Below are 13203 nucleotides of genomic sequence, written 5' to 3'. Positions count from 1 at the left end.
CCAGCTCTAATTTGGTCCCATCTTTGTGACAGCACATATGAAAGAAAGATTCATTTCGATGTGAAACGTGAGCGTTGTGGGTTTGGGGCATTCCCCGGCAGTCGTGGATGTCTCAGATGTGTCTGGAGATTATGGCGCTTTGGATAACATGAAGCTGTTTAATTAACAAGTTCACACATGAAGGCAGAAAATGAAGCTCCAGTCTCCTTTCAGACAGGTTGTAGAGGTATTCTGGGGTTTTCGTTGTGTATCGATTGGTCGGCATGCTGATCAGCAGATGAGCACAAACCTGAGTTGCATGGCCACAGTTTGGCTTAGCAGCTGGGGAACCTCCAGTAGACCAGCTGTGATCAGCTGCTGGGTTTGAGGCTTACAGCTCTATCGTGGCTGCATATGGGCTTTTATTCTGTCTAAGTATCATCCAGAAGAACTTTCATTTCCGTGACTAGCAGGAGATGAGAGCTGCGTGTACACTATATCCACTCACAGCCTGAAGAGTTGCTTTCTTTGCCCCAAAATAAGATTTGAAAAAACTTTTTCCCTCCTTGTGACCTTTGAATAGAATGAAATCGTGATTTAAATTCATCTCTAAAAGTCTCTCATCTTCCTCTCCTATCCTCTGAGAACAAAGTTATCACACACTACAGGTTTCTGTTTCCTCCTTTGGAAGCATGGCTTCACTGCAAACTGCACAGAGATGGTTTTCTTGTATTCATGGAGCTCTGCGCTGTTACTCACTGGCCTTCAGTACAATATGAACCCGAAGCACGAGCAAAGCACAACAAACTGTTGAACTATTATCTTAAATATTTTGACTTTCTGGGATATTTTTTTCCTTTTTCAAGTAATTAACTATTTTATTTTTGGCAATTTGAACCATTTTGCAGGAGAAGCACTAACATTAACCCTCCTGCCATCCTTTAAAAAACTCACACCCATCACCCTAGGGACCATTCTCAGCCACGCCATAAAAAGACCATATATCCATATTTTATTCCACTTTAAATTAGCCAACCTTGTAAAACTACTTCTCCCTGAAATATTCATGTAAAGTTTTAATTATATTTTCGTTGTTTTAACCCTTCAAATCCCAGTGTTATTACATGAGCGCCCTGTGTTATAAGCCCCAAAAACCAAAAAACGAAACTAAATATTTCCACAAAAAACCAGTTGAAGTAATATGTGATTGTCATTATAAGTAGGCCTTTAGATGGACCAAAGATTGGCACCAACATACATTTTGACCTGCCATTATTTTTTTGCATTTTTTTTGCAATTTAAAAATTAAAACTTCAAGGCCCTGAGTCTTCATTGACATCCAAGAAAAGAAGAAAAAATAAAATCATATGATGATAATTTGGGGTTGAAAAATAGCGTTTATAATGGAAGTCAATGGGCAGAAAATGGTCCCCAGGGTGATGGGTGTGGGGATTTCTGCTGCTCAGCCATTTTAGGCTGATTTAAGGAATTCACACTGGAATATTAACATTGACAGGTAAAAACTATCCTGTGGCAAGTTTGGTTATATTCCACTGAACACAGTGGAAATGGCAGCCATTTAACACATAGCAGTGGCACAAAAAGGTCCCAAGAAGGCAGGAGGGTTAACCATTTCACAGTGCTTGTTTTCTGCTCTTTCAGTAGAAACTAAAGACAATGTGAGCTTGGCATGGTCGTGATGATGGCTGATGGGGAGCTTTGCCGTGAGCACTAAAGCTAAAATATTTTGCATGTTTTGTGGTCGTTTAGTGTTCATTTACCTTTGTGTCTGTGACACCAGGAGTGAACCGAGTTCAGTGTGAAAATAAAGATCTGCAAAGGGAACTTCAAGGTGTCTGCATTTCAATGAGGTTTCCTCTGCTGGGAAAAAAGGGTATAAGGTGATAAGGTAAAAACGTAAAAGGATTATTTGATCGCAAATCAACACATGAAAAATGACTAAAATTCAAATTTAAAAAGCCTCCACCTGATCGCAGATTTTTATGAATAAATTCCAGGTGGAAAGATGCGGTAGGAAATAAACAAAGTCAGGTCTGTTTTCTAATAAAGTCCTTTAAGGGTTGAAGGTTGAGGACTTTTTAAATGTTCATTTAATGAGGAGCATTTTGAATGATCTCATGAAGAGAACTTGGTCCTTCAAATGTTTCAGGGTAAATTTGTGTTACTGCAGCTCTGTGAAATATGGACTCTCAGGTCTGCAGCTCGGGTTAACACAGAGTGGTGGACGCTTGAAGTCCTTGGAATATTTGGATGTGTGATCTCTGAGAGCAGACTCACAGGTCCAGGACTCAGAGTGTTTCCCCCCTGGATGGTCACCCGTGGGTTAAATGCTCTTCTGTAAGAATAACAACTTATCAAAGAAGTGAATGAAGACGTCTTTCTAACTTTGCAGTGGTACTTTTTGAATGCACTGAAACACAAAACCTTGGAGTTCTTTTAACTTTTTGGGAGTTACCTTGCAGAGCTTCACCGGAAGAAGATTTTCAACCGCAGCAGAAAAAAAAGGATGCGTTTAGAGTGTGGGCGGGGCTGTGAGGTGGGGTTACGTCCCATCTTGTTGAGTGAGCATCTCCATGGCATCCACTGGAATCAAAACATAAACTCAGATCATCAGATTTCACTTGTCGTTCATCTGTCCAGCCCATTTTAACCCAGTGCACAACAACAAATACAATCCTGCGTGGAAAGCTGCACTGAGAGTGGAAAAACACTCCACGGGACACCTTTCAAATTTACAAAACATTTCATAATAATCTGCAGAAACTTTACTGGAACACGAGATGGTTTAAAACGATTATGATTTGTGTTTGTTTTATTTTTCTTTGATTTGTGTTTGATTTCAGAAATTAAAATCCAATCATTTTATTCCAAACCGTAAGTTCATGTCGGAGCTCTCCGGGGTTTCCCTCCCTCCCTGAGCCCAAATGCGACCAGGCTGTGCTTCTAAAGCGCTGAGTGGAATTCACACAGAACCGTCCTGTTAATTGTAGGTGTAAAAACCAGCAGCGAGGCCGTGTTTCCATCAGTCTGCCGGGGCGGAGCTCATCCACCTCTCCGCCTCAGTTTGGATAAAAGACACCAGCTAACAAACTCTCCAATCAGCACCAGTCAAATGTAAACGCAGCGCGAGGACACGCCAACAACAGCTGGAGATGATGTGCCCAGTTTTACAAAGGCAGGTTTAATGAGATAATCCCAGTTTTAATCCACCCCCAAAAAAGAAAGAAATTACAATTATAAATAAAATGAATTTTAAATAATGAGGAAATGTTTATGTGTGTTCAAAAGAAATGACAGCAGACTGGAGGTTTGGTGGATTGGCCCCGCTGTGACCCCACGAGGCTTTTTTTTGCATTAAAAAGTGCAGATTTTGCGCCGTTTTGCGCACACAGACTGCGACCAAATCCATCGTAAATCTAGACAGCAAGCTTCCAAAGTTTGTGTTTAAAATCGTGTTACCGGCTTCATTAATTTTTTAAGAAACGCCACCTTAAAATCACACGGATCCCGTTAACAGAGGCTTGAGTGGATGTGGTCAGAAATCCGTCTCAGTCTTTGTATTAATTGAAGGAATCTGCCCGGGAAATGAAAACTGCGCTGCTGGAGTGTCGAGGAGGGATTTGAAGTTCCCTGCTGAGGCCAAATTCAAAAACGAGGAAATATCCTGTTAAGATAAGATAAGATTAAGATAACCTTTATTAGTCCCACACGTGGGAAATTTGTTTTGTCACAGCAGGAAGTGGACAGTGCAAAAGTTATGACGCAAAAATTAGAATACAATAAGAATAAATGAGGCTGTTGCTGTATTTCTGGCTCATAGATTTCGGGTGAGAGATTCTGTTTCCCCCTCTTTCTGGAGGAACAAGGATCAAAACTTATCGCTGAAATTTAAAGAAATGAATTCAAAAATATTGGGTTAAACTTTGGATCTTGCGCATTTAATGCCGGATTTCTTTGTTATTTGTTGGAAAATTTAAAGTCGAATGCAGTCGTGAATTTTTGCCTCTGATCCATTTTCTTCGCTCTGAATTTAAACGGAGCTCCTGTCTGAAACCTCTGCACAACTAATTGGACATACCTGCAGATTTCCCCTCCACTCGCTGCCACCCCCACCACACACACACACACACACACACACACACACACACACACACACACACACACACACACACACACACACACACACACAGACTGAGGACGCACTGCTGCGTCTCTCCAAACGTTTTCCTCTTTCTTGCTTCCCTCTCTCTCTGCAGCGCTGTGAATGAAACACCGAGCCCTTTTAACATATTCAAACCAACGTCACAATTGAAGGTGGATCACGCTGCTTTTTCTATAAAACCCCCTGCAGCCCGCTCACTGTGGAGGAGCAGGCATCGGTCTCTCTCAGAGGAGCCGAGAAAGAAACTTTCCCCCAAACCCTGAACGGATTTCTGTCACCGTGCGCTCAGAGGAAGCTGCTTGGAGGTAAGTTTGAATCTGAAAAGGACCGAACTCTCTAACGTCTTACTTCATTTACTGGGAAAATCAGAGCTAGAGAGCAATTTGCTGAACTTTTCCCCTCGCTCCGTACTGTAGTCAACTGTATTCAAATCCCTCTTTTATTCCTTCTGCCTCTTTTTAAAACCTGATTTATTGCCACTGCTCTATAAACTCTGTGCCGCCCGGGGGGTTAGGGTGGCTGAGCCCCCTCAACTGTACCTATAAAGGTGCATAACCTAATAGACAAGCTGGCGCACGCAAACCTGTAAAACTATTTGGAATACTTGACAGCTACTCCTCATTTTGAAGGAGCAGCGACAGCGGAATGAAGGGGAGTTTCCTCGCAGGAGAGGAGCACGTTTGTCATGTAGCTCGCCCAGAGTCAGAGTGTGAGTGTGTGCAGGCGCATCCATCCGCAATGATCGGCTTTTTATTTCTTTCAAAGGTGCGTCTGCCTGCGCAAACTCTTTAACATGCACGCAGCTTTAAAAATAATGTCAGGCTATAAGAGACGCACTCTACAGTTTGTTTTAATTGGAAAAAATGATCGCAGACGTGTGCGCCATCTCTGCATATTTCTGCGTAATGGTCGTCATTGTTTTGGTCTAACTAGCTGTAATAACTGTTTACATTGGCTCTCTCCGGAGATGAGCTGAATGAGTAATTTCTGGGGCAGCCGAGGGTAAACACACCCGGACCTTTTGTTTTTATTTGGGCAGCTTTTACAGGAGACCAGAGAAAAAAAAAGGAAAAAGGAGGAATAGAAAAAGAGTTCCGGACAGACGGACAGGGAGAAGCTTTACGCACAGCCCAGACAATTTCAGCGCGCAGACACAGGTGGATGCTGGGAAACGGACCAGCGCGGAGGAGATGTTGCCCCTGCCTCAGTTTGGAGTGCTGTCGGCCTTGGCCACCGCGCTCACTTCGCTTCTCTCCGCGGTCCTGCTGCTGGCACTGACCCGGCAGCTGTGGAGCCTCCGCTGGAGTCTGACTCGGGACAAAGAGAGCCGCCTGCCGCTGCCGAGAGGCTCCATGGGCTGGCCACTGGTCGGAGAGACTTTCCACTGGTTGTTCCAGGTGAGTAAGCTCGAGTTTTTGTTTATTTATTTTTAAGCCCCAAAATGCAGGTGTGTGTTTCCTTAGCTATGCTCATCTGTTATTGGCTTCTAATCCACGCGGGACTGCTGGAAGTTTGAATAATCACGGTGTCGATACTTTGTTAAGAAACGCGGGAAGTTTCGAGAAGCAGATTGTTGTGCGGGTTCAGTTCAGATGTTGATGCGACATGTGGGGACTTTATGCTCCGCGCGTAATTCTTTGTTATGGAGCAAAAACAGAATTCTGTTCAATTCTTCCACCTCGCTCCTTCCCTCTCTGTCTTCCCTACAGAAAAGAATTCACCTCTCATCCATCCTCTCCACATCCTTACAGCTCACGCGTATTTCCCCATCTCCAAATTTTCGCCTTCTTAAATCGCTCCCACCAACTCATTAGTTTTCACTTGTTAATATTATCTACATGCACTCCTGCCCTAAAGTTTAGGGTCACAAACTGTTAATCTAACCCGAGCGGGAGGAGTGAATGTAAGAGGCATTTCAGTAAAGTCGTTAAAATCTTTAATTTGTCAGCTTAATGCACTGCATCACTTGGTGAGCTGATGCAAGCATGACTGAAAAGGAGTAAAATGTATAAAGCTTACGGAATTTAAAAAAATATCTCTGCAAGCTGTTTGAATCGCGAGTAAAATAAGCAGTTTACTTACAAAAAGTCTACATGTGAAGGTTTGGGCAGATCCACTGTCATCCCTCAGGCACATGCTGTTGAAAATGTTTTATAAAAGTATCTCAAGCTTTGTGCAAATGGATGGTCCATTAAATGTTCTTAGATCATTTATATTTAAAGAAATGTAGGTTATTATATTATGGAGCTGTTTTAATAGTCTGACCCACTTGAAGTCATATTGGACTGTATGTTGTTTATAATTAACCACAAACTATGTTACCTAATGTAAGTTTATCATGTTAAAAAGATTAACAGAGACAGCCTGTTTTTATGTAAAATAAAATGACAGATTAAAAAAGTAAAAGTAGCTGGTTTGACCAAAATGGTGCAAAAAGAAAGATTTTCCTCTGAAAAATGTTCTTGTTCTAAGAAATGAAGATATTACTGAGGAAAAAAACAAAACAAAAAGAAACCAAAACAAGTGACACAGCTGTGTGTATTACTCCCTGCACCAAAGGACAAAAACAGAGAGAGACTCCAAGTGTTTGTATAAAAAGTTGTTGCAGTTTTATTTGGCCTAAAAGTATTAATGAGTCATTGCTTCATGACAAAGTTTATATCTCTTTCTACCCTCCAGGGTTCAAACTTCCACATCTCGAGGCGAGAGCGTCACGGAAATGTGTTTAAGACCCACCTCCTGGGGAAGCCGGTCATCAGGGTGACGGGTGCAGAAAACATCCGCAAGATCCTGCTGGGGGAACACAGCCTGGTGTGCACCCAGTGGCCTCAGAGCACACGCATCATCCTGGGACCCAACACCCTGGTCAACTCCATCGGAGACCTCCACAAGAGGAAGCGAAAAGTAAGAAGGTGTAGCAGGAAGTTGAACTGACGTTTGGATTCACAAACTGTCTGTTCTGCTCCGGGTTTCACTAAAAGGTGTTGTCTGCTGGGCACAAGCTGTGAACTTTTCATGACCCCTTTCTCTCCATTTCCTTATGTCTTTCAAGATTCTGGCCAAAGTGTTTAGCCGGAGTGCTCTGGAGTCCTACCTGCCCCGGCTTCAGGACGTCATCAAATCTGAAATCGCCAAGTGGTGCTCAGAGCCGGGCGCCGTCGACGTGTACAGTGCAGCCAAGTCCCTGACGTTCCGCATCGCGGTCAGGGTCCTGTTGGGTCTGAAGCTGGAGGAGGAACGGATCGTTTACCTGGCTAAGATCTTCGAGCAGCTGATGAACAACCTCTTCTCTCTGCCAATAGATGCCCCGCTTAGTGGGTTACGCAAGGTGGGGGAGCTTAAAGACATTATGTGTAATCTACATGGATAACGTGGTATTAAAAGCCGATTAATGTCATTCATGTTGGCTTTCACATGAATTCTTTGCAATTTGTCAATCTTTTTCTGTCAGGGGATAAAAGCCAGAGAAATCCTGCACGCCCACATGGAGAAAATCATTGAAGAGAAGAGGGAGCGGCAGCACATGGACGAGGAATATAACGACGCCTTTGATTACATGTTGTCCAGCGCTAAGGAGAACGACCAGCAGCTCAGCATGCAGGAGCTCAAGGTACCAGAGTTAATGTCCACAGTGCGGGGAAGGATGTGCCAGCCTCACTTTCTGAAAGTCATGATAGGACAAGACAACACTGAGATGCAGATGTGCAGAGTGTGCACACACTGAGTGTTTTTGTGACCCACTCAGTCATATTTAACCACCACTTAGGCACAGTTTGTCAATGAGCAGGACACTCTGAAACCGGCTGGCGTCTAAAATACTGCTCCTGCACAGCACAGCGGCCGCTGCAATCTCAGGAAGTTTTTGTGATTTATGCTATCACTAAGCGATACTCGAACACCACTGTAGACATTAAAATTGATGCTAATGGTGAGAAATAAAAGGCTTTTTATGATTTTTGAAGCAATTACCAAAAGTAAAACATAAATCTGAGGCTATAAACAAACTAAAACCCAGTTTTGTGACTGAGCCTTCTGTGTTCAGCATGATGGTGGTGAATCTGTAGTCTCATTAGGTCGCTCGTTAGAAAACACCTTATATGGGAAATTTTAAAAGCTTCAGAATTTACCTGTAGGGGCAGTTACTGATTCATTTTTGGTTGTAATAAAAAACAGCCCGAGAAAAGAAGTCCATCAGTTCATACAGGTACATTTAATCATGCTAAAGATGTTTTTAATGGTCAACGCTGAGTGAAAACGATTGAGCCAGATAATTTGGTAAAAGGTCAGTCGTGCACCGATGGTACATTATTTGTGAGCAAGCTATTTGGCTCTCAGTTGACGTTCAGGGACCTCACGGGTCTGACTGTGAACCTGAGAGCAGTATGTTCAGGTGACATCCACCCAACCCATCCACCTCCCTTCTTGCAGGAAACAGCAGTGGAGCTGATCTTTGCTGCTCACTCCACCACAGCCAGCGCCTCCACATCACTGGTTCTGCAGCTTCTTCGCCACCCAGCAGTGGTGGACAAGGCCAGAGTTGAACTGGAGGCGGAAGACCTCGGCTATGAATCTCACAACAGCTGCATTCAATCTGGTGTCACCATGGAAACAGAGGAGGGCGCCACTGACGCAGAAACAACCTGCCTGCTAAACAGAGGGTGTCGGAATCAGAGAGACGAAGACGGTTTCCCGCGGTCGCAGTCTCATGTACCCTGGCTGAGCCTGGAGAAGCTCAGCCAGCTCCGCTACATCGACTGTGTCGTCAAAGAGGTCCTCCGCTTCCTTCCGCCAGTCTCTGGCGGTTACCGAACAGCTCTGCAGACGTTTGAACTAGATGTAAGTTTGAGTCTCTGGTAGGAAGATTTTACTTATTTGTATAGTTTTACAAAGAACTCAATATATTTTTATCAAATACAAAGGAATTTAAATCTTATTCATCCCAAAGGGATCATCTCCATGTCTCTGCTCCTGGAACTGACAAGGGCTGTGCGGGAAATTTATGAATGCTCAACTAAAAATACGCCAACGAGCGATTGGCTCGATTAATTGCTGATACATGATATAGAACTGTCAAATTTCCAACTAAAATACATTTAGATAACAGTCTATAACATTTAGTCCAAGCAGTATGGGTGGAGATGTGGTGTATGCAACAGGTTTGGGCTACAGTCAGCAACTGGTGCTCGCTGATATATGTGCCCCAGTAAATGTCATCAGCAACTCTCTATACTAGCTTGACACAACAAAAACTGAAGGAAGCACCGTTCTGGTGGTATTTAACAATTGTGCTTTGCAAGCTAATTATTTACATAGTTAACATGTCAAGGAGGCAGCAAACAAAACCCCAAAACAATCAGTTGCACAAAAAAACCCCCCCTATTGATAGACTTAGCCAATAATAGCTAATAATAGCTAATAGCCGATAGCCATCCAGTTGGTAACTACAGTATGCTTAGACAATATTTTTTGAACCTTAACCAGTACAGATGAACATATAGTTTTATCCAGTAGGTTTGGGCCAAATGTTAAATGTTCTAACTGGCTACCAGCCGCTGACGGCCCCATAAAATGTCTGTATATGTTTTAGCTTGAAACAACGAAAGTAACGTTTCTGTTTTACAAGCTCAGAGTTCAGTCCTCAATGAGGCAGACCATTAAATTAGCAAAAAAAAAAAAATCACAAACTGGGTTTTGTCCGGCAAGTCGTCAATAGCACAAAGACTTGCCCAGTAGCCAAAGCTTAATAAATAATAACAGCTGGTACAAATTCTTGGACACTTTTCATACTTCTGTTGGAGTAATACAATAACACAATGACCTTTTGGGAGGGTTTTTGTTGTTTACCAATCCTGTCCGTCTAAACCCAGCTGCCTGTAGCCATTATCTTCTTTACCGTAGAAGCAAAGCTAAAGTTTGACATGTGTCGAACGCCTCCTTGTGGACACTCAGTGAGTCTGAGGGTGATTTAATCCATCGCAGAATCGAATTGCTCTCAGAGAACTTCATGCTGGAGGCAGAGCGAACCTTGCGTCTATTGAATTTTGATTTTGGCTCTTTGTTCGGAGGCGTGGCTGTCTACGCTTTGACGGCCCCTCCTGGGAAACTGCTTTTAAAAACCCCTCCCTGCCCTCAGTGTGCCCCCAATTTGCTGCCTTCATTGAAAAAGGACAAGTGACGTTTAAAGCGATAGCAGAGGAATTTCCACCGTACTATTATAGAGCGCGTGATGCTAATTATTTCTCACGGTATTAACTTGTATAGGCACGACGTAATTGTGCTCCTGCAAATGTCTTTATGCCTGTTCGGTCAAGTGAGTGCTTCTGGAACCTAAACAAGGAAATCCTAACTCTGCAGAAATAACTGGGATTAGTTTATAGAGAAGTCTGGATTAGCAGGATAATGAGTGACTGACTGAATGAATGAAGCTGAAAACCAAATGAATGAAGAAGTTTTCAACACGCTAAAGCCTCCAGCTTTCTATGTCAGGCAGAAACTAAAAGGTCAACATCATAAGACTCTTGAATTAATTTGTATTTTTCACTTGTGAGTCTTTGATTTTGAGAATTATAATAATAATTAAAAATCATCCAAACAATAAAATTTTGACTTTTTCAATTTCAACATTTTCTCTGCATTGTTTTGTAAACCTTTGCCGACAGTGGCTATATTACCAAGGTCCAGAAACTGTTTTAGAACCCTGAGTCAGAGTTTATATCACTATCATCAAAATGAAATGCCTTTCTTATTCTGCAGGGCTACCAGATCCCAAAAGGTTGGAGTGTAATGTACAGTATCCGGGACACCCATGAGACTGCAGCAGTCTTCCAGAGCCCGGAGCTGTTTGACCCGGAACGGTTCAGCCCAGATCGGGATGAGTGCCGGTCGGCCCGGTTCAGCTACGTGCCGTTCGGTGGCGGAGTGCGGAGCTGCATAGGGAAAGAACTGGCTCAGATCATCCTAAAGACTCTCGCTGTGGAGCTGATTGGGACTTGCAAATGGACCCTTGCTACAGAGAACTTCCCCAAGATGCAAACAGTGCCAATAGTGCACCCAGTAAATGGGCTGCACGTGCATTTTTCCTACAACTACCAGCTTTAGAGAAAAAAACAGACAAATAGACACTGAGAAACTCAACCAGGGAGGCATTTTGACCTTTCCTGCTTCTGGGAACTCTCTAGGAAAAGAGAAAATGACCTCGCCAGTCCTGATGGTGCAGTTTAGGCCCCCTTTCATCTGCATGGACATGGGTGGGTGGGGGGTTACTTCATTTCTTCAGTGGTCTGACCCAAACCTAAGAAACGACTTTCTGTTGTAGCACAAGCACATTTTAACCATGTTACATGTTTCCCAGCATTTACTTACTTTTACACACATTTTAAGTTATTAAAATATGAAAATTTGCAGCATTTTTCCTGCTAGTTTTCAAACAGGAGATTAAGTTTTGCTGTCATGAGTGGACCGCATGTCACTAGCAATAGTTTCTATCCAGAGGACAAACAGTTATTCAGGGACTCTTAAACCCTCCCTTCACGCTACTTTAATAATCTTTTACCAGTATATTTTCTATATATCCAGTTTCAGGGATGTTTCTTTCCACTCAAATCCAGTGAAACAAACACGTGGCGTCATGATTTTCTGCTGCCTGTCTTTCCTGTTGCACTCTGCCTTGGCATCTTCGCCTTTCTGCACTCCTTCCTGATAAAATAAGCTTTTTACATCATCACTATGGACATATCCAAGTGCTACGTACTGTATATCTGCTAGCTTATATTTAGAACTTTGCCTTTGTTCACTTCTTAGGACTTCATGTTGCCTCTGAAGTGCCTCTGAGCATGGCACTGGCTGCGAGGCAGCTCCACGTGGAGAAACAAGCTTTGAAATGTGACAGTTTGATTAAGGCTGAAATGTGATTTTCTGTAATAGAACCATATCTGAATGCTCATAATGGACACTGGAGAGACCGGATGTGTGAGGCTGAACCGACAACCAGGAACTACCCGAACATAAAGTTCATTTTATACGAATGTTATCTATCCTTAACAGTGCTATTATATGTGTATCAAATGAAGTAGCATTATGAATAAGCTGTATTTAAAATGCCGATGTATCATATCTGTTGTACTTTTATCTGTAACAATTTATAGATAGAGACACTAACTAGTAAAGCCCATAACACCTTTATCACTGCTAGAACATAGAAATATTTTATTGTTTAGAGCGGCATATACTGAGAGTAAAGTTATACTTTTTATTATTGTTTTTACTGGTCTAATTCTAGGACTGTCTAATAGATGCGCTGTGAAATCTGAGGTGTGGATGGATTTGTGGAAGGAGATAGCACTTTCTTTGCTTTAAGGAGTCTGTGTAAATTTGTCCTGTTTGTGCGTTCATTGAGTGTATCACATGTAGCTGCTGTACAGTTGATGTAAAGAGTAAATTAGAAGATGCTAAACTAAATTTGTCACAGTTTGTCACATCCTGTGTCTGAGAAGAGGCCAAGAAAGCAGAGGTTTGACCCAACACGACTGTAGCTTATTCAACGTAAACTTCAAAGTAAAACTAAAGAAAAAAACATTCAATTAGACTTCTTTACAAATTTGAGCATCCAAAAGGTGTTGGTATTTATGCTAATCAAGGTTGAGATGTCTACATTGTGATCGTGAGTCTTCATAAAGTGTGTTTGAAATGTGATCCCTATTACGACCTTTCTAAAACCCTCAAATATAGCCCTTCACTACTTGTTTTTTAAATTATAAATCAGAAAACTAAAACTAGCAGAGAAGGTAACTAAAAGTAAATGCAATTTTTGAAAGAAAAAAAAAATAAAAGCAAGAAAACTCACTCTGGAGACATCCTTCAGCCAACGTAGAGGTCCCAGATACTGCAGTTCCTCTAATGGCCACTCGAGGCTCACTTAAAAAAGTGAGTCCATCCCATTAAAGGCCATTTTACACCCAGTGGGCAGTGCCTCGTGATCGGCAGCATACGACACAGCTGTTGCTAGTCGGCTTCTGCTGGTCGTCCACCTCTTGACTTTTGTA

The 13203-nt window shown here is 42.5% G+C and overlaps 1 protein-coding gene across 1 annotated transcript; it reads left to right on the top strand.

Moving 5' to 3' along the window:
• Positions 1-4369: 4369 nt before the first annotated feature.
• On the top strand, positions 4370-12619 carry cyp26c1 (cytochrome P450, family 26, subfamily C, polypeptide 1). The gene is made up of 7 exons (XM_026190510.2): positions 4370-4467; positions 5202-5559; positions 6842-7066; positions 7215-7490; positions 7614-7772; positions 8591-8998; positions 10916-12619. The coding sequence occupies exons 2-7, from the start codon at positions 5353-5355 to the stop codon at positions 11258-11260; spliced, it is 1620 nt and encodes a 539-aa protein (XP_026046295.2). The 5' UTR covers positions 4370-4467; positions 5202-5352; the 3' UTR covers positions 11261-12619.
• The last annotated feature ends 584 nt before the right edge of the window (positions 12620-13203 follow it).

The sequence above is a fragment of the Astatotilapia calliptera genome, chromosome 13, assembly GCF_964374335.1.
Source record: "Astatotilapia calliptera chromosome 13, fAstCal68.1, whole genome shotgun sequence".
Classification (NCBI taxonomy): Eukaryota; Metazoa; Chordata; class Actinopteri; order Cichliformes; family Cichlidae; genus Astatotilapia; species Astatotilapia calliptera.
This window is presented reverse-complemented; position numbering and strand designations above follow the sequence as displayed.